At 39.4% G+C, this 21,640-nt stretch overlaps 1 protein-coding gene across 2 annotated transcripts; it reads left to right on the top strand.

Annotated features, from left to right (window-relative positions):
• Window positions 1–210: 210 nt before the first annotated feature.
• On the top strand, window positions 211–10,574 carry LOC148352959 (DCN1-like protein 1). 2 transcript variants are annotated; one of them, XM_088352935.1, is made up of 7 exons: window positions 211–263; window positions 1,086–1,302; window positions 2,984–3,152; window positions 5,512–5,642; window positions 8,303–8,385; window positions 8,471–8,567; window positions 10,134–10,574. In XM_088352935.1, the coding sequence occupies exons 1-7, from the start codon at window positions 213–215 to the stop codon at window positions 10,211–10,213; spliced, it is 828 nt and encodes a 275-aa protein (XP_088209061.1). In that variant the 5' UTR covers window positions 211–212; the 3' UTR covers window positions 10,214–10,574. The 2 variants fall into 2 exon arrangements, with proteins under 2 accessions (XP_088209061.1, XP_088209059.1); XM_088352933.1 differs by lacking the exon at window positions 211–263 and having other exon boundaries at window positions 770–1,302.
• Window positions 10,575–21,640: the final 11,066 nt, after the last annotated feature.

Raw genomic sequence — 21,640 nt, 5'->3', positions numbered from 1 at the left:
ACAGGTTGACAGGTGAATATATGAATGAGGTTCTCTTGGATGGTTTTGGGAGAACGGAAGCGAAGCAATTAGTTTTTAATGATTTCATTTAAAAATTCCCTCGTTGCAAGGTTAATTCGAGCTACGAGGACATTCCTGGTACGAATTTAGCTCATATGAAGGGGTAACTCTCGATTCGTAAAATTGCGCCCTTCGCGTATCAACTTCCGCCCATGCGCACAACGAACGGCTCCCTAACTGGTGAACAAGCGGGTGCGAAAATGGTAGGTAACCAAAATAAACACCATCCCGGATAATTTTTTTCGGGGCCATAAGGCTTTAACTCACGTCCGCCTTTGTCGCTTTCATTTATAACATTCGCGTCGCTCCCAAACGCCATTTTGTTCAACTAGTATCATCTCGCTTGCTGTTTCCCAACGGAAGGTCGATTGATATTTTGGGGGCAGCAGCAGCTAGCTAGCTGTTGAGCTAACCGCAACGCCTCCTTGTCTGCCAGTCATGCACACTAACGTAACGAATGTGACTTCTGAACCACAATACGTGAAAAAGAAATGTCACGAGACCGTACGTGGCATTAACGTTAAGAACGACATGAACCTAGTTTCGTATCAGCTAGTCAGTAGCTTCGTCAATGCTAACCGGCGATTCTCATCATCCCTATTATTGCGCCTTTGTTATACCTGCTGTATTACAGCGCACGCCCCGACGTAATTGTACTTATGACAGTCTGGTGTCATATTATTAAAGCACGATGGGCGTTGCGTTTAAAGCTGTAGCGCAGAGGTGGGTAAGCTGCGGCTCGTGGGCCTCAGAGCAAGGCTAAAAACAAATGCCACCTTGTTGGTGTGCTGTTCCTAAACCCCTGCAATCAGTTTGGCTGTCTCCCCATAGAATAGTCATGTGAGGATCCATACCCCCTTAAGGACAATCTCAAGTGTTGACTAGTCACTCATGTATCCTGAATGCCTTGGGACGGAGTACTGTGCGCGCTCGTTTGTCTCTGCGCGCTGTTCTCTCTATTTTTGTTGTGGGTGCTGTGGCGTTTGCTGACCTGCGATCGCGTGCTTGCACTGTCGCCCGAGCAGCACAAGTTGAAGTCGTCGCAGAGGGACAAAGTGCGGCAGTTCATGTCCTTCACGCAGGCGGGCGAGAAGACTGCCGTATACTGTCTCACGCAGAATGACTGGAAGCTGGAGGTGGCCACCGACAACTACTTTCAGAACCCAGATCTCTACTGTAAAGAGTCCATGAAAGCGTCTGTTGACCGGAAGAAGCTGGAGCAACTCTTCAACCGTTACAAAGGTACTGCACCACATACTGCTACTGATGACTGTTTTAATGGTCTATTAAAACAGTCAAATATCCGGTTGGTGATTGTTTTTTTCTTAAGCTTACAACGTTTATTTGAGGGTTCGTACAAGTGCTCAAAATCACATGGAATGTTTAAAATGTATTGTTGGTTTTTCAAGGATCGAAAAGCGCTTGAATTTTGGGTAGAGTGCTTGTAAATGGGTCATGAGATCAAACCTTCCTGGAGCTTGCATGTTCACCGCGTGCTTGTGTGGGTTTCTTCCAGACACTCCAGTTTCCTCCCACATTCCAAAAACAAGTCAGGTTAATTGGCTGGTCCAAATTGTCCCTAGATGTGAATGAGCGAGTGAGTTGTCTGTCTCTGTGTGCCCTGCGACTGGCTGGAAACCAGTTCAGGGTGTCCCCTGCCCACTGCCCGAAGATAGCTCGGATGGGCTCCAGCACCCCTGCGACTCTACTGAGGATAAGCGGTGCAGATAATGAATGAATGCTTGTTAATGCGCGATTGTTGCCATGTTTCTCAACAAGTCTGCTTAAAACTGAAATCAACACTGCTCTGGTGGCTTTGCTTTCCTGTTGTATTACTTATTCCCCTTTTGGTGGCAGCTGACATTAATTGTCATATGTAGCATCATTGCCCCCTACGGGCTGTGCCCAAGAGGTCTTTGCTACACCTACACAGGGCACTTTGTTGACCTATGTCTCATGTTGATGACGTCTGTTTAGCTGAGGGCACGGTGAGGTTGCTGTTCACACTTCAGAGCTTAATGCTTAGTTCAGGTTTTTGGCTGAAATCCGATGTTTTTGTGAGATCGTTCACATTTCTAACTTAATGTGCATTTTATACCATCTCTCGTGTGAGGACCCACACATCCCGCTTGTGCGCAAGAGGACACGTGAGGTTACACTCAATGTATTGTTAGCAGAGGAGCACATGGGTGCTAAGGCTGAAGCATATGTAGCAATTGGATTTATTCTGCTACAGGAAGCCAAAGAGAGTAGTATCCCTAAATATTAATTAAATCCAAAACCTTACTTCCCCTCCGTTGAATGCTCTCTGTGTTTTTGTCCACTATGGTGTGTTGATTTCTACACTTCCCAAAAGAATATGGAAACCGAGCAGCCGCAAAATAATTGAAGCTTAATAAATCGAAAGTTTGCGAGTGGAGGCAGCTGAATATCTAACTTCGCGATGCTTTTATCAGTGTTTTACTTTGTAATTAACACTTAAACAAACCACAAACAAACTCAGTTTTGCTACCGCTGTATAAATACGCACACTTGAATGCTTGTCTGTATTTTAAGGTGGTGTTGTGCCAAAAGATGCCCCCCACCAACATGAAATCACCCCCCTCCCGCAAACGTTACTAAAACGCCATCGTATCTAATTTTCGAGGAACGTAATAGAACAGTAAAGCACGGAGCATTTGCACCTTGTTTGTGCAATGCGGGGCATTTGATGCAAACAGTTTTGATGCAAACGGTTCTGATGTTTGTTCTTCAAACAGTATTCATTTAAATCTCAATACGTCTGTCTGACTTGCCTCTGTACGATTTAAGTATCTTTCGAGCCGATACGGTTTTGATGACATGATTGTACATTTTATACATGTATAATTTGCTATAAAAGAGTGCATGACTCTACGTATTTAAAATGAAAAACTGCCAACAGATCCCCATGATGACAACAAGATTGGCATTGAGGGCATCCAGCAGTTCTGCGATGACTTGGTGCTGGATCCGGCCAGTATTAGTGTTCTGGTGGTGGCTTGGAAGTTTCGCGCCGCCACTCAGTGCGAGTTTTCCAAGAAGGAGTTCCTGGATGGCATGACGGAACTCGGGTAAGTGGCTCAGTGGGAAAGTAAAAGTCCAAGTTAGGGTAAAAAATGTGCCCACGGGCATTAGGTAGTGCCCAAAGAACACCTGGGTACTGTACGTGTTATCATTTTGACTTTGTTGGAAACTTGAAAATGTAAACAATGGCAAATATTGATATTGGTAGTATAGTGGCCCCTCTGCGCACGATTTAATTCAATAAATTTGACATATGAGATGTCTTTAGAGCAAAAATCTTACCCAACATACTCTTCCCACACCTCTCTCTCTCATTCCACCACTACCACGTCAGTAACTGCCAACTCGCATTTTACTTTGTTAATATCTTACTTATTATATTACTTTATTTTTATCTTTTATCTGTGCTTTGAATTATCAGTAAGGTGTGTTTCATAGCTATTTAGGGTTAACTTGGATGTTTTGGTGAGGCCGGGAACTGATTGTTTTTCAGTTTTCCTACGAGGAAAATTTGTCCGATATACGAGAAATTCCAGATACAAGCTCGATCTGGGAACAAATTAATATCTTAAGGGGCCACTTACATACATGATCAATGTTTTAGCCCTACTTCTCATGATAACCTAGTAATAACACGATTAACATAGTAACAACATAATAATAACACAATATTAGTTATTTATTTGAGAAATACAGATAAAAACAGTGACTCCTTCCACTTATCAGTAACAAAGAGGTATATCCCTTAAATACTTTTGGTGATTTTGGCAGGTTCTGTGTTCTTACTGGTATAAGAAAATATTAACAAGATCTGTGTATTTACATACATGATCAAGTCTTAATAACTGAATATGATGAATACTTTTTTGTGGTTGACTGCTTTAGCCCCACTCATGATAACTATGCTAAAACACTATTAGCATAGTAACAACAATAACAACATGATATAAATTGTTATTTCAGAAATACAGATAAAACCGGTGACTTTTTGTACCTATCAGCATCCAAGAAATATCTCTCCCTAATAAAATTTGGTTGAATCCTAGTTCTATTGGCAGATCGCTTCTACGTTTTACACACAAACCACTATCATACCATAGTAGTTTTTTTTTTCCACCCAGAAATCCCAATGTTGAGTAGGGCTGCAACTACCCACTACTGTAAAAGTCATCTAGTTGCAGACTATTGAAACTTAGTCGAATCAATGGATAATAATTATTATTATTTGCTTTGATTTTGCGTGGAGTTGATTTAATTATGTGGCAAATAATAAAGACAAGAAAATGGGTACAATTATTGATACATATTACAAATAGTTTTATATTGTACATACAGATTCGTACAAAAAATAGATAAAAATCACCATCTAAAACCAATAGCTTGGTCAGTAAAGGCCTGAATCCATAAATAAACCTGTCTATTTTTTATGCACAGCCAAATAAAAAAAAATCATTAAAATCAAGTTAACATTTTCATTTCTGTAAACCAAGAACAGGCTTATTAGCAGCAAAAGAACAGTAAATTAAACAAATATTTGCATTTTGTGATGGTCAATTGCAAAGTCTGTAACAAAAGTACGTAACAATTCTCAAGTTTATAATCAAATGATTTCAACAACTTAACGACTGTCCTCAGACTGGATGCATTTAATTTTGTCAAGCACAGTCTGACATACCATTCAAGCCCTCTATTATGACGAAGGATACACGCAAAAAATGTACAATGCATGTCATCAAAAACGTATTTGCTTGAACATTACTTGAATCTTACCGAGGTGAGTCAGGCTCCGTTTTTTTCAATTTTGGACTGTTCTCTCTAAGTGTTGTTGCGTCACGATACGCAAAATCTGCTTTGAAAACTCTGCAACTAGTCTTTCATTCACAGATTGCAGGCTAAAATGCTCCCTCACTTTGGAAGTTTTGGTGCACATACTTGATGTTGATGCCGTCTTTTTTTATGTTACCGCTCAAGACAGACGCTTTTGCGCTTGAAAAACGTGTCTGTTGCCTATTGTTGTTGACGACACCGATTAATCGTTGCAGCCCTAACGTTAAGCTGACTTTAAAAATAGCCTGTGCTGTGATTTTGTTGGCCTGATGGCCAGTCATATTTTCCTCAGCCAGTTAGAGCGTTTGTGAAAATAATGTCAGGACCACAGATAAAATATGTGACGGAGGCTTTTATGTTGGCATGCATGAATCTTCCAAATGAGTTAAACTATGGTGGTGTTCATGAACTGAGGACTTCAGCCAATTTGGCAGCATTCGTAAACTCAACATAAATATAAGAAATGCCAGAAAAGGGCATCAAATTACCAATATCTGGACATTCCTGGTCTGTGTATCACATTTATTCTGCAATTAAGCAAGGAAATTCATGTTTGGGTCTCACCCTTCCACTTTGTAGGTGCGACAGCCCCGACAAACTGAAGGCCCTTTTGCCAAGACTGGAGCAGGAGCTTAAAGACAGCAACAAGTTCAAGGACTTCTATCAGTTCACCTTCAACTTTGCCAAAAATCCCGGCCAGAAAGGTTTAGGTAAGGAGGAGAGAATTAAGCTGGAGAGGGAAATTAAAAAATATCTATTTTTGTGCTAACAGAGTTTGTACGGATGTTTGAAATCTTTAAAACTGCTTGAGTTTAAATGTTGTGATTTCGAGCATTGAAAAGTGCCTGAGTTTTAGGTCAAGTGGTTGTAAATGCTTGAAATTCTTGCCGTATTTCTCAACAAGTCTGCATAAAAATGTCGCCGACATGGATCTTCGGTGACTTCACTTTGCCATAGCATTTCTTCCCTCGTGATAAACCGCAGCTGGCATTAGTTTGTATTGCATCGCCATGAAGCTTTGTCGCAGACTATGTGTATTAGTGCAAGGATTACATATATATTATGGACATTTATTATGGGCAATGCAAAAAAAGGGTTTCTTTTCTCAGCAGTAAATTGTAAAGGGAATAACTTCCTGCAACTGAAAATGTAAACTACTTATTACTGACATTTTACCCAACACATATAAGGGGGAGATTTGTCTTAAAAGCAAATGGTTTTGCAATATACTCAAGATCTAAAAATCATACCTTTAATAATGCTCACGCAAGATTAAAAATTGCATATTGTAAATCGCAGAAATATTTGTGGCTCTGCAAAATACATGATTCACGCCGGATTTTTTTCTTTCAAATATATTGGAGAAATTTGCAAAATGGCTTTAGAAGTCCTAAAAAGTACTTGACTTTGGCCATTAAAGGAGTATGATTCCTGGAATATTATCACAGTCTAGTGCTGTCAAGCAAATAAGATATTGCCATTAACTCTTTCAGTGCGAGACATTTCTCTCAAATGAGAAGCCAATTTCCCCCACATTGACTCATTTTTGAGGGCCGACAGAAATTTTTTAAAATTAATTAAAAATGTTAAATGTGGCTATATGGGCATAGGACCATTCAGAAGAAAGCTTAATTTATCATCTTTCATTAGATTAAAAGCGTGCTTCTAGCTTTCATCATTGTGTAGTAAACAACAGTTGCATGTTCCTGAATGTCTTGAATTAACTTATTCCCTACGGGGATGAATAAAGTATCTATCTATATCTATCCATCTATCAATCTGAGAAAAACTTTTCTTTGTGGAAGGATGTATTTCAAGCAGAACTTTCACTTCAGTGTTTTGTTCATATATATATATATATATATATATATATATATATATATATATATATATATATATATATATATATAAATACATTTGTGCGACCTATACTATATAAACAATGCTTTCTATTGACACAAGATAACTTGGTTCCAAATTAACATTTTATTGCAACAAAATTAAACTTGTGCATAAACTTTGCAAGAACTTTTCAGCCTTGATGTTTCCGGTGACGCCATCGCCATGATTCGGGTCATCATGGCGATCAAGATGCACAAAACATCCCTCTCTGTCCCGACAATTACACAGGCACTTCGTCATTTCCGCTTCTTGCCATTATCGCTTACACGATTAACAAACTTTGTTTCTGCTTTTCGGCCAAATATGTATGCAATCTGCAGAATATGATTTACTCTTTGGTGCCATTTGGTTGTTTCATTTCGCTGTACCTTGGTGCCAAAGTGATCATTTCGGGTTTACACGGGCCCTTGCATTGTGAGGGAAATAAAAACAAGATGTAGTCCACATTAGGGCTGCACGATTTTGTGGAAAAAAAAAAACACCTAATTGCTATTTTTCAGACCAGTATTGCGATTTTCGATTTAAAAAGCAAATTGTATTTTCTGTGTTAGTTTTTAGTGACTACATAACTCTTGGATGCATGACCTACCAGTACATGGAATTTTCCCTGAGTGGGGTCAATTATTAGTTGGGGGGATACTTAATTGTATCATGTCACACACATGTTTTATGAGGAATACTTAAAATGTTACTGTAATATATTTTTATATTTTTAAAGAGTTTAAAGAATAACAACCCATGGGGTCATTGTTGATACCGCTTATTCATCCAAGGGTTAATTCTAGTGACATGATTCAACCTGCCTGAGAGCCGTCAGGATATGAGAAGCAAAGAGGTATTTGTCACTGGTCATTTTGGAGTCTCCAAAAGTCAGCTTTTGGAAACTCCTAGAAATACCCTTGAGAAAAGTTTGTAATCAAAATTGACCTGGGACCGGGTAAACCTACATGCGTGTGTACCAGCTGTTTTCCAGCTAAAATGACCATGCTAAATTAGTAGTGCGTGTAATTTGCAAAAAATAAAAGTCAGGCGAGAATAAAAGCCCACTATTTGTGTGTGTTCCAACTTAGATTGCTCATGTTAGCAGCACTTGCAGTCATTATTTCAGTTTGGGACAAAACTTCAGTGTTATCTTTCAAAAGAGACCAAAACACTCCAATATTCTCTAAACGGGTTGACAACGGCATTCAATTTTCTTTGGTTCCTTTTTGGATTGGGTTTTAGATGAATACTGTATCACAGGATTATTTAAAGGTAAAATTGAAGTAAACAACGCCCTCTTCCGGGGAGCTTTCTTAGCGTTTTCTGTCCATAAATCCTTGAAAAGAACTGCAGGGTTATGCGGTTGCACAACCACACTACCTCACATCGCAATGTCGATTAGATTTCGGTTAATCGTGCAGCCCTAGTCCACATGACTTATTTGAAATTAACAATCATTTTTTTCTCGTTTATTTCCCCCCTGCAGACTTGGAGATGGCTGTAGCTTACTGGAATTTGGTTCTCTTAGGAAGATTTAAGTTCCTTGATCTTTGGAATCGATTTCTTTTGGTGAGTCCTCAGTGGCACAGTTGTTGAAGCGGCCCCAAAAAAATGAGATTTCCAAATCGAGACTTCTCTGATGGCCATGTTTCAGGAACACCATAAACGCTCCATCCCCAAAGACACTTGGAACTTGTTGCTGGACTTTGGGAACATGATAGCGGACGACTTGTCCAACTATGACGAGGAAGGTAAGCCCCTAGGCCAGGGGTGGGAACACTATGGCTAACACGGGTTGCCAAGCTTTTTAATCTGGCACGGTGAAGACAAGAAAAAAAAGACTACATAATGTCTTGGATAGCAACAAAGTGAACATTGTTTACAGACGCTACCCTACCTACGAACATTCAAGTTACGAACAACGGTAGATACGAACATTTTTTTCGGGGTGTCGAAAAAAATCCGGACATTACTGTAAGTTAGATTTTGTATTGTGTACACCTTTATCCGAGTAGAGGACAGTGCTGTGGTGCTTCTTTCCGCCGTGTGGCGCTGTGAGAGGTCACCCAGCATCCACCCCGAAGAAGAAATCTGGTTTCTACTTCCTAGTTCTTTGACGTTTTTATTGTTTAATATCTCGTGCATCTATTCAATATGGTTGGTGTAAAGTGTAAAAAAGAGGTGAGCTGTTTCTTTTGAAATGAAACTGGAATAAGAAAGCTTAATGCGGTTGAGAAAATGGTTGGATCGCTTTTTTTACCAGTGTGGAGGAAGTCGCCTAATTCTTCCAAAAGTGGATTAACTTTATTTATCTTTATAGTCAAGTCATGTTTATTTGTGACGCCCTTAATTCCAATGAGTCTCAAAGGGCTTCACAGACCACAGAATGTCAACTCCTACTGTGTAGCTTGGTTTTTCAGTATTATGCTTTATCATTCAGCCTGCTTTGTAACGTTATAGAGCATATTGTTTTATGAAATGTTTATTTTCTAGTACCTAACAATACAGGTTACTTATACAAGCCTTAAACATACTTATATAAACCTTAAACATACAAAATATAGCACTGAAGCAATTTACAAACAAATTCAGCTTACCAACCATCGTCCAGAACCTATATCGTTCGTAAGTAGGACAGCGTCTGTATGTTTTTGTTTTAGTGCCACTCTTGTGCCCAATATCCAAAGCAGGTGCGTCAAACATGCGGCCCGCAGGCTGCATCTGGGCTGGTTGATTTCATCCAGCCCGCCATAAATTTCTGAGTTGCGTAATCTCACAGTAATTGCAGTTAATGGAGGGCAAAAACTCCCCCAAAAACATGAAAACCCGCAGAGTAGTTTTTATTTATTCATCACTCAAGAACAAACCCAATTTACAGGCACAAGTATTTCTTTAAAAAAATGAATACTCACAGGTCCTTAAAATCTACGAAAATTCTTGAATTTCAATGTTGTGTTTTCCAGGATTGAAAAGTCCTCGAGTTTTGGGTGAAGTTCTTGTAAATACATAAAATTGCGGCCATGTTTCTCAACAAGTCAACTTAAAAATGAAGTAGAAACCGCTGTCTGGTGGCTTCGCTTTGCCATTGCATTTTTTCCTTTCCTCTTGATTTAACCGCAGCGGCCACTAGGTTGTATGCCGTTCTGCTATGAAGCATCATCGCCCCCTACGTGTAGCGCCCAAGAGGACAGGTGCATGCTACACCGAAACAGGGGACTTGGAAATGTGTTTGTGACCATGACTTATAGTCCTGTGCGCCTTAAAGTGCGTAAAATGCACTATATTTCATCTGCGGGTCTTTTTTCTACCCTCTTTAGGAGCCTGGCCAGTGCTTATAGACGACTTTGTGGAATTTGCCCGACCGATCGTAACAGGAAGCAAACATAAAACTCTCTAAGAAAAGAAGAAAACAAACAACTGGGAAGAAGAACATTTCTTTTACAGAGACTTCATAGTTTTTTTAAGGAGGATTTTTGTTATTTTTAATTTAAATAACGGCGGACAACAGCAGCACTTGGAGGGCGGATAGAGGGACTTTGTCGGAACCGACCCGGTTCTTCAAGCCCCATCCCGCAGAAAAACCCGCTTGGGGAAGGACGCCGACGCGGCACGGAGACCAAGCAGAAAGGACAAAGAAAGGAACGCTCACCTCACCAGCGCCGTAACTTGACCGTACATACTGTATTTACAAAAAGAGAAATATATGAAGAATAATATAAATATCCTGTTTATAAATCGTTCTTTTATGTACACTTAAAGATGTCTTATGGGTTTTGATGTGATGTCTTGGTGTTGTGCCAAGGCTGTGAACCGGATCTTATCCATTTGGTAGTAAATTTCGCAAAAAAATAACAAAGGAACAGGTTGATGTACAGTGCCTATCGAAAGTATTTTCTCCCTCCCCCTCGGAATGTTTGGTCATATTGCCACATTTCAGGTTTTTATAATGAAAAAACTCAAAAGTAGGTTTTGCAAATATATTAAATATACTCTCCTGTTTTTTTTCACCTCGGCAAACTGCTTCCAGAGGTTCCCTGATGACTTTTGAGTGATCCAATGTCGACCTAAATGACTAACAATGACATGAGTGCATGACATTAGGTCTCAGTTTAAATGCACCAGAACAGACAGTATTGTCAAACATTATGGAGACCAAAGAACACACCAGGCAGGTCCAGGATACCGTTATAAATTAATGATTTTGCAAGATTTAGACATCTCCCAGAGCATTGTGAGAGCAATAACATCAAAATGGAGAGCGCATAAGAGGACTGCAAACCTACCAAGACCTGGTTGTGCCTCTAAACCTTCGGCACCTGTTAAGGAAAAAACTAATCTGAGAAGCAACCAAATGGCCTATGATAACATTGGATGACCTGCAGGCATTCAAAACTTGTGGCTGGGATTGCAGCAAAATATAACAAAATACTAACTCAAAGGGAGCCAATATTTTTGCAACACCTACCTTTTAATTTTTCATTTATTAGAACAATGTTTAATAAATCCGTACTTTTTTCATGTGTGTTTTCACATGTTGATTCTGAAAAAAAAAGAGTTTTAAAAGATGGCAATAGTTGTTTACGGGTGGCCAATACTTTTGCAAAACACTGTATCAATAGTAACTGTAAGCAAGTCATTTTTCTTGGTTTTGACTCTACCCGGTGACGATCTCACAAAACTACAAAGAACAAAAGGTTGCTTTGATTTACTAAAACAGAAATGTCAAACATGTTGGATGATTCAATCCAGCCCGTTATACTTTTCCAACTATATCAAAATAAAAATTAAGCCTAGGTCATTTCCATCAAAAGTTGGATTTTTAAAATAAATACAAATAAAATACTCCTTCTGGCCGCTAAAGAGCAGCAGTTAAGTATGTACTCAGCATTAGTAGGTACAGCCTAGTACTTTGATCTGAGGCAGTCTCATTTAATATTCCAGTACGAAAGAGCAAATATTGTATAGCGTGGTGAGTTGTTTCAGGTGTAAAAGCATTTACTCAACTGTTAAAATCGACCAGTTAACGCATCCCGTGCCAAACATGAAAGTGGTTTTGCCCATTGTTGGTGAATAAGATCACTTGTCATCCGTAATTATAATATGTAGGGTAGGCTACTAAATTCTGAGTAATAAAGCATAATATTGAACAACCGAGCTGAAAATTTGGAGTAGGATCCCTTTAACTGATCCCGCCTTCTTGACAGAGCCAAACTTGAGTTCGACATATCTGCACTTAGAACAGATTATAACATTAAAATCAAATTTGAGAGCCCATTTTCAAAATGTGATACCTCTGTTAAGTGTATTTTGATATTGTTACTTGATTTGCCCATTTTCTGTGTAAATTGACAATGCTCGGGATCCTCAAAGCAGCGACATGCTTTTGGAACTGATCCATTATCTCGGTTGCGACCGTGTTGTCCGTTGAATTTGTTTCAAACAATCCAAAATGATTTACACCCACCCAGGCGTAGTCATCCATTTTGAAACACTCCGGCATAACAATTAGAAAACTGGTGGAAAACGAATGCTAAACAAGCCTTATTCATAATACAATTGTTCTGTTTTTCAACATTGTTACCGGTAGAGACAAACAAGGATGCTTGTAAGTACATGATATTGTTCCATTTGAAGATCAATAAAAGCCTGAGTTATCAACATTCATGGATTTAGATTTTATCGGTCGTTCTAATTTCACCACTACCTTAAAAACAAAACGCAAAAGTGTGAATTATTCCCTTGTAATTCTCTTGAAAACATGGGTGGAACCAGCTTGTTTTTGGGATTGCTCAAGCACCCCTAGTTTCAAACTCAGCATCTAATTCTACTTCAAAGCGCCTTTCAGGACACCCAAGGTCGCTGTACATAGAGTACCTAATGTTAGGAATTAATATTAAAATGCACCGTTTACCAAACTGTTCGAATTAGTTATCTGACTCCATTAACCAAACACAACCTTCATTCACCTGACAATGCGCGCTCGTTTCTTGATGTGAAAAGACGGACAAGAGACCGGCATTTCCACACGGGGGCAGATTTAATTTCTTAAATAATTTAAGTAAGTGAACTCCATCGAATTAGTGTCGCTTGAGTCTCCGTCAAGCCTCTCTCGAATTCTGCCTCTCGATCTTCCGAAGTTCTCTCGACCCACGTCTCTCTACCAGCTGGTGTGCCGGCTCCTCCCATGGGCGTGCCAGGAAAGCCCCCTCGTCTCGATGTCTGGACACCGAGCGTCTCTGAGTCACCAGGGCCCCTCTTGCGCCGGGAAGTGCTGATTATTATATCAGCCCTTGTCCCAGTTCCCATTGTTTCTGTAAACATCATTCTTCACCAGGTTGCATTGACCTCGCCCCACAGCTCAGCCAGTGAATATATTTTGCATTTAAATGTAATTTGTATTTGATCGTACAAAATCCTTTATAGTCAAATGTATCAAATCCTTCACTAACAACGATAAAGCAAGAACTAAACATCCATTATCTGCACCGCTTATCCTTAGTAGAGTCTCAGGGATGCTGGAGCCCATCCCAGATAAACGTTCTGCCCTCTCGAGACGTGCTACCGTAGGCTGACCTGATAGCAGCATCAAGTAAAACCAGCAACACTGAAACTCATGTACAGTATATATATCCATCCATCCATTATCTGCACCGCTTATCAGTACGGTCGCGGGGGTGCTAGAGCCCATCCCAGCCATTTTCGGGCAGTGGGCAGGAGACGCCCTGAACTGGTTGCCAACCAGTCGAAGGGCACACAGTGACAGACAACTCACTTGCTCAATTGCACCTAGGGACAATTTGGACCGGCCAATTAACCTGACATGCATGAGGAAACCCACGCAAGCACTTATAAGTAATAAATGGCAAATAAAAAGACAGTAGAGATAAAAGGGAGCGGTCTGTAAGGCAAATGATCAAGTAAACGCAAGTCTGAAGAGGTGAGTTTTGAGTCCGGATTTGAAGGTGGACAGGGTGGCTGAATTCCTGAGGTCTGGCGGCAATGAGTTCCAGAGCTAGGGGGCAGAGCGTCTGAAAGCTCTGCTTCCCATGGAGCTGAGATGCACAGCGGCTTTAGTGAGATGTATGGAGGATGATGAGCTGTGGCCTTTTTAAAACTCTTTTCCATAATAAAGAACAGGATAGGCTTAGATATAATGAAAAACGCTAGCTAGAATAAAAATTAAGATAATAAAAATGTCAGAAATACTCCACTGAAATGGTTGTCCATTTGTTTCCTAATCTTGCTCTTTACTCTGATACTTTCGCTTGCGGCATAGCCTGTGGAGGCTCCGGTGTATTACGGTGAGAGTATGTTATTATGAAAGCCAGAGAGTGCTAAAATTCTCTTAAAAAAAAAAAATAATAATAATAATAATAATAATTTCCTTTGTATTGTCATTCTGTGTAACAATGTACACAGAACGAAATGTCGATACACCTGACCCGTTGTAGCGAGCCGATGCAGCCGCAGCCAACAGAGGGCGCCGCCATTTTACCAATGTTATAAGTCTTTGGTGTGACTCGGCCGAGGCGCGAACCAGCGACCTAATCCTTTAATTGATAAAAAATAACCTTTAAACAATCAATTAATAAAAAACCTTTTAAAATAAAGAAAGTTTTAGCTAAATATTTAGATTAAAATGTTACCTTAATTCTATTTTATGTTATATCACTTTAAGTGAAATGAAACCAACGTTTTTAACCAGCCAGACAATCTGGGTGCTCTTTGAACTTAAAATCGCCCCTGCTTAAGAAGTAGTCATCATTGATATATTTTGAAATGCATCTGCTAAATATTTGGAAAATACTTTCAAACCTTAGTATTTTATCTTCCACTAGACCGGGGTCGGGAACCTATTTCTCTTTTCATGTGTACATATATTAATTGGAGATGATATGAACCGCGTTTTGCACACAGCGCCCCGACGGTAAATACGTTTGTATCCTCGTTTTCAGTATTTTGTGACATTTCTTTTTTTAAACCTCTGCTTGCACCTTGTTTTGAAACCATTATTTATGAACAAAATGCTTTTGTTTAATTTGTGGGGTTTTTTGTCTTTGGATTCTAGCCACACCACATCGGTCACCGACACAATACAAAATCAACGATGAATTGTCAAGACCGCCGGTTGCTTTGTGGGTTGTTGTCGGGTCCGGGAAGCGACAGAGGCTTCATCAGGAGAGGTAGCAAAAGCTACTGTTTATGGCCATACCAACCTGAGAATGCCCAATCTTAGAAGCCAAGCAGCCTGGTTAGTACTCTGATGGGAGACCGTCTTGGAATACCAGGTTCTGTAAACATGTCATTTGTCGAAAATTGAATTATTACGTGCGGCTGCATAAGATTGAGCAGTGTTGAGCCTGTATCTCACCAACACCAGATCCATAACCTATGAAACGAGTGACCTGGAGCTATAACACGTGAACAAACGACTTTTGTGTTTTAATCATGGAGACCTGCCTCAACCAGATGCCAACAGGCAGCTGGCCCTTCTCTACATTGCTTTCTTTTACTGGAAGGAGAATCCCTCCAATTTTGTTGTACTATTGTATAATGGAAATAAAGACGATTCATTTCTTAATTCAATCATTTATTGTTTCATTTATCATAACAAACCGCACGTCAAAACCGCTGTTACTGCAAGTGTCCAGCAGATGGCACTGACGCACAATAACCAAGGAACAATAAGATTTGTCAATAAAAAAACTGCGTAGTTTGATTTTGACCCCCCCCCTAAATTTTGTAGTTTTGTAGAAAATGTGTATTTCGTAATTTGCAATAAATTGGTGTAGTAAACTACACAAGATTTGTAGTACTTCCTCTTTTATTTACTGTATATCCGGTTTATAAAGCACACAGGTGCATCAAATGTCTGGCAAATAATCGGTTTGAGTTGCGCCTTATGGTCCGGGAATTATAGTGAACTTTTCAATAGAGTTAACCAGGCAGGTTAAATTATTACTTTTGGTAGTCAACTATAAAATGACTTCTTTAGTATGACTTCTCTCCCCTCCATTCAGGACATTGGCCAGAAGCGCTGCCTATCCCGAGCCACAAACATCATTAGGGGCCCCTCTCACCCCTATCATGGACTATTCACTCTGCTAGCTTCTGGAGTGAGGTTCTGCAACTGCTTTGTCCCCCTGGGATTTTGCGGTCAATCTCATATATAGCAATCGTACCAATCAGATTTTATTTTTTTAACAATTTAGTTTTTAAATTCTATTGTTAGTGTTTATTGAACATGTTTACCTGACTTGACCATTTTGCACATCTGTTCAGCTACTCTTGCACTACTATACAGGATTACCTCATGTGCGATCCCTTCCCAAGGTTTCATTTACTTCATGTTGAGGTCTTGAGTTTTTCCTTGCTCTCATATAGGTTTTAAATCTGGGGATGGTGTAATAATAGTCTGTAGTTTGCAATAATATGTGGTCTGTGCAGCCGTTTGAGACTCCTTGTGATTAAGGGCCAAACAAATAAACATGACTTGACAACTCAAACCTATAATTATTTACTTACTACTGCAAATCCATATATTTTGAACATATTTATTTATTATGATTTTTTTGTCAATTAGGAGGCTCTAAATCAGGTATGTTAATCTCATTTTACCTCAAGGGCGACATGGTAGAAAAACACATTCTCACGGGAGTCGAAACAGTTAAAGAGCAAAAAACAGAAAGGTGAAAAAAAGAAAGTGAAAGCCAGAGAGAATAGAAAAAGAAAAGAAACAGAGAAAATAGGAGACAGCAGTAGAGTAATAGAGAGAGCAGTAGCGCAAGAGCAGTAGAGTACTAGAGAGCGCACTAGAGAGCACGAGAGAGTACGAAAGAGCAGTAGAGTACGAGAGAGTAGTAGAGTACTACAGCGAGAGCAGTAGAAAGTACTAGAGAGAGCACTAAAGAGTACTAGAGAGCATGAGAGCAGTAAAGAGTACGAGAGAGCAGTACTAGAGAGAGAGCAGTAGAGTACTAAAGTGAGAGAGAAGTAAAGTACTAGACCGAGAGCAGTAGAGCAAGAGCAGTAGAGAGTACTACAGAGCACACTAGAGAGTACTAGAGAGCACGAGAGAGTAAGAAAGAGCAGTAGAGTACGAGAGAGAAGTAGAGTACTAGAGCGAGAGCAGGAGAAAGTACTAGAGAGAGCAGTACTAGAGAGAGCACGAGAAAGAGCACAAGGGTACGAGAGAGAGCAGTACAGTACTAGAGAAAGAGCACAAGGGTACGAGAGAGAGCAGTACAGTACTAGAGAAAGAGCACGAGAGAGTACAAGAGAGCAGTAGAGAATTCGAGAGAGAGCAGTAGAGTACTAGAGCTAGAGAAAGAAGTAGAAAGTACTAGAGAGAAAGCACTAGAGAGCAGCAATAGAGAGAGTACTAGAGAGCAGTAGAGAGTACGAGAGAGAACAATTGAGAGGACAAAAAGACAGAGGGGTAGAGAGAAAAAAAATACAACTCCAATTGTTGTGAGTGGCTTTAGCAACATCCAGAGGACACATTCAATACTGCAGCTCCTTTTTCTTTCGCTCTTCTCTCGACACTGCCAGATCACAACCCTTGGCGGGCCAGATTCGGCCCGCGGGCCGCATATTCAGTCTGAGTGAAAACAATTTCGGTGAAATGCAACTTTCAAACAGCATTTATTGACCGTCATGTAGAAAACATCTTAAACAATCCACTGCAACCGAACACACAAAAGAAAAAAAAAACACAAAATGGGATCCAGATGAGGAAAAGTGACAAATGTAAAGAATAATCTCGCCTCTCTCCTGTTTTCACATACCTGTCAACCTGTGCGGTTTTTCCGTACAAAGTACGTTTATTATGCATTTTAAGACGGGTACGGCGTACAAGAAAATCTGTAGGGAAAAAGGCAAATTTGTCAATTATGAGTAAAATCCGGTATACACAGACTATCACGAAACGGCAAATCAATCAAGTCTAACGAGTTTGCCGCGGTAGCCTCTATCTCTGTATTGTTTTTTTCGTTGCAAACAAAGCGAGCGGTTTGATGCTACTGTGCGCATGCGTCTGCCGCCTGGGGATTTCCCATCATGCATCATTCCGATCACACGTGAACAAAGTCTTAAAAAACATTGGATTTCATGTGGTAGTTGTTTAGTGAAAGGAAGTTCGTCTCTTTTTAGAGAACTGGCTTTTTTGGCTCAACTGATTAAAGAGAGCCGGCTCTCAGACGGCTCCCTTGCTTTGATGCATTATATTACGAATTATGATGTTGTATAAAGAAGTTAAGAAAAGAAAGAAGTATAAAAGGAGGAAATGAAAAAAGAATAGGCTGTGGTTATCCCTTTTCTCAGTATATTACCAACAATAATTTAATGTAGAAAATTAATTCATAATTTGAATAAGAAAATGTATTATTCTACTTAATTCTATTTGCATGTATTTTTTCCTTCTACAATGAACGTCCAAGCGACTTCATTTTTGATTTTTTTTGTAATAAACCTCATTCATGTCGAGCAACTCAGTATCTCACAACAAAATATTAATTAACAATAGATATGATATAACGAAACACATGTACAATATAACATGTTAAATGACAAACACGTTTAAAAAAAAATATGGTGAAAGATTATTTTGTATTTTGTAAGGGAAAATAGTTTGTAAGGGCATGGAGCCCTCGAGGTTGACAGGTATGCAACTGTGTACAACAACATGGAGAAACATAACAAGAGATTTATGTTGTTTTGTAGTTAGCAGCTAAGAAGGCACAGGAAAAAGATAAACACTGATGAAAAACATTATGGCCACTTCATTTTTTGTAAAAAATTGCAGCACAAAGCAGTGTGTGATACGTCAATACGAACTACAAAAATCAGTGAAAATGAAAATGCAGTTGTTCCCAGGATTCATGCTTAACTCAGGTAACTTTAAGCATGTCCATATACATAAAAAATGGGCCTTTAAGCTTCCAAAAAATAATATGGGGGGTGGGCGTTTGGGGGACATTCATGTTTAAAGTCCCCCAAAATCTAAAGTGGACCCCAAATTGAGTTTCACCCAAAAAAAGGTCAAGAAGAAAATCATTCACCTCGTGCGAAAATGTCAATTTTTTGTTTTATGCATGGGATGTAGAAGGACTGTCTCAGTAATTCATTTTCATTGGCCTAAGTATTGAAATAGATTGCAAATTCCATAATTTAAATGTTAGCCTTTAATAATTGTCTTAATGGCGTACATCCCTAGTACGCGATCATGGCCTTATTGACGTACTTGTAAGGCCATTATCACATGAGATTATTTGGAAATCCAGTATTTTTTACGTTACTGTTTCCTACAAATTCATCAGATGTTTCTGGCTGGAGTGAGCATTTGGTTTGCATTTAGCTTAAAAAAAAAGAAAACAACATAACTTTTGCATGAATGACAAAAACGCGGCCCATTGGATGTTTCTGTTCTGATGCGGGCAGATCAAGATACAAACGCCAACTCCAAAATGTTAGCTTTTTTTTTTACGATTATCATAATCACAATTTACAAAGGACCTTTCCTGAACACATTTACCCACAAAGTGGGTATGTGGTGGGGGGCACATTTGGAATTAAATGGGTCAACTGGTTTATTTGATCAGTTGAGTGAAAGCAGTTTTACACCTGAACCAACTCACCACACTATACAAACTAAACAATGACCTCTAGTGGCTAGAGGGAGCATTTGGTTTGAAATTATTAAAAAAAAAAAAAAATCATAACTTTTGATAGAAGAGACCTAGAAACAAGTTGGCTGAATTCATTTGACCCAACAGTACATTTCAGAGTATCCATCCATCCAACCATCCATCATCTGCACTGCTTATCCTCAGTAGGATCGCGGGGGTGCTGGAGCCCATCCCAGCTGTCTTCGGGCAGTGGGCAGGGGACACCCTGAAACGGTTGCCAGCCAGTTGCAGGGCACACAGGGACAGACAATTCGCTCACTCATTCACACGTAGGGACAATTTGGACCGTCCAATTAACCTGACATGCATGTTTTTGGAATGTGGGAGGAAACCAGAGTGTTTGGAGGAAACCCACGCGAGCATAGAGAGAACATGCAAACTCCACACAGGAGGTTGGATCTCATGACCTCAGAACTGTGCCGCCGTGCTGCCCGCATTTCAGAGTATATTAAAAATAAAATCTCGTTATGATTTCTTATAAGTACAAATCAAATCCTCCTTTCCACTGCTAGAGGGCAGTATAGGTGTAAATGAGCGGACGTCCAATCCACTATTACGCAGTAATTCCTCAGCTTTAGTAGGCCCAGCCTAGTAATTTGATCTGATCTTTTCACCCGTTCGTTGCTAAAACTGTTTTGTATATTTTTTTCTTTATTTATTTTAAAGCAGTGTGACGATTAAGGCAAGCACATTTTTAGTCATAGCTCCCACTTAAGTTTGTTGTTTGTGGTTTAGATGTAAAGCTCCATTTACTCGACTCGTTGTCAACACATTCAATGCCAAGCATGAAAATCATTTTTTCCATGGGTTGTGCTTAGAAAGGATACCTTTTCATCTGCTATTACAACTTAGGCATAGGCTAAATGATAAAACACAGTGCTGGAATTCAAAACTAAATATTTGGCATAGCCATTTTTTTTTTACTGAAAACCCAACGTCTGAATCCAGTTTTACATGCCTGACCAAGAGACTCATTTTTTTGTCATACTGAGTAATTTATGGCAGGACAGATGAAATCATCCAACATGCCTGGTCCAGCCCGCAGGCTATATGTTTGACATGCCTACTCTAAACAATAAAACACTATCGCATGGAAAAATGTTTTAATTATTAGCTTTTTAGCGATTGTTTCCACCAACTCCTTATGTGGTATCAATACGATATGAATGTAACAGTTTTTACCCTTTTTCTCCAAAAACACTTTTTGTCGGTACTGCCATTTTGGCATGAGGTTCAATCCAATTTTCACTGAATCATACCAATCTCGTTGTTTACTGTCAAGTCAACAAACGTAGCAAGCGGTTTCATTTCTATATTCAAGTCCTTGAGCTTTTTTCATGACAAATCTTGAATAATGATCAGTTTCCTCAAGTTTGTCAAATAGCTAATGAGTGCGTAAAGAATCCAGGTTATGTCACGATATTTTGGTTCCTTTTTTTTAACCTTCACTTTAAGAGGATACTGAACACATTTTGAAGAGGTAAAATATCATAATGACGGATGGAACATAGCCTTCGGGCAAGCCGCATGGCAATAAATGTAGAATATTTGAAAACTGTATTGGCTCATCTGAAACACTGAAGCGTTTTTTTTAGGCTAGCCTTTGCATGTTTTCTCATCCAAGCTCCTTTTAAGTATCAATTATATGTATTTGGAGAAATACGTTGCACTCAAAATGACCTTTTTCTGCGACCAGCAGTTCTGCATTTATAGTGTTTGTAATAGGGGTGAGCAATATAACGATATCAGATCATGACAGACTTTAACAAGATTATAATCTTTAAAAAAAAGAAAAGTTATTTGGGGCCTATTCTATTGTTTTGGCAGTCCTTAGTCTAGGTTTATCCCGTAGTATTGCCAACGCACTTGGTAGCCGCATTAGCAGATCGCATCATTTTGGTGGCAAGCCTTGCTTTAGCGATTAACCTCCCTTTAGAACAGGGTTCGCACACCTTTTTCATGGCAGAATTTACGCAGTTTTTATGAAACTTCAAGCCAATTTTCCACTCTCTCCGGTACCATTAAAAGAAAAACTCTGGTGTGAATCATGTATTTTGCAGAGCCACAAATATATCTGATCACATGAGATTTTTAATCTCGCGTCTCCATTTATCAAGACATTGCAAATATATTTGTTT

Source organism: Urocampus carinirostris, chromosome 14, assembly GCF_059441175.1.
Source record: "Urocampus carinirostris isolate Australia breed hairy pipefish chromosome 14, RoL_Ucar_1.0, whole genome shotgun sequence".
Taxonomy (NCBI): Eukaryota; Metazoa; Chordata; class Actinopteri; order Syngnathiformes; family Syngnathidae; genus Urocampus; species Urocampus carinirostris.
Note: the sequence above shows the minus strand (reverse complement) of the source record. Positions and strands in the feature narration are given on the sequence as shown.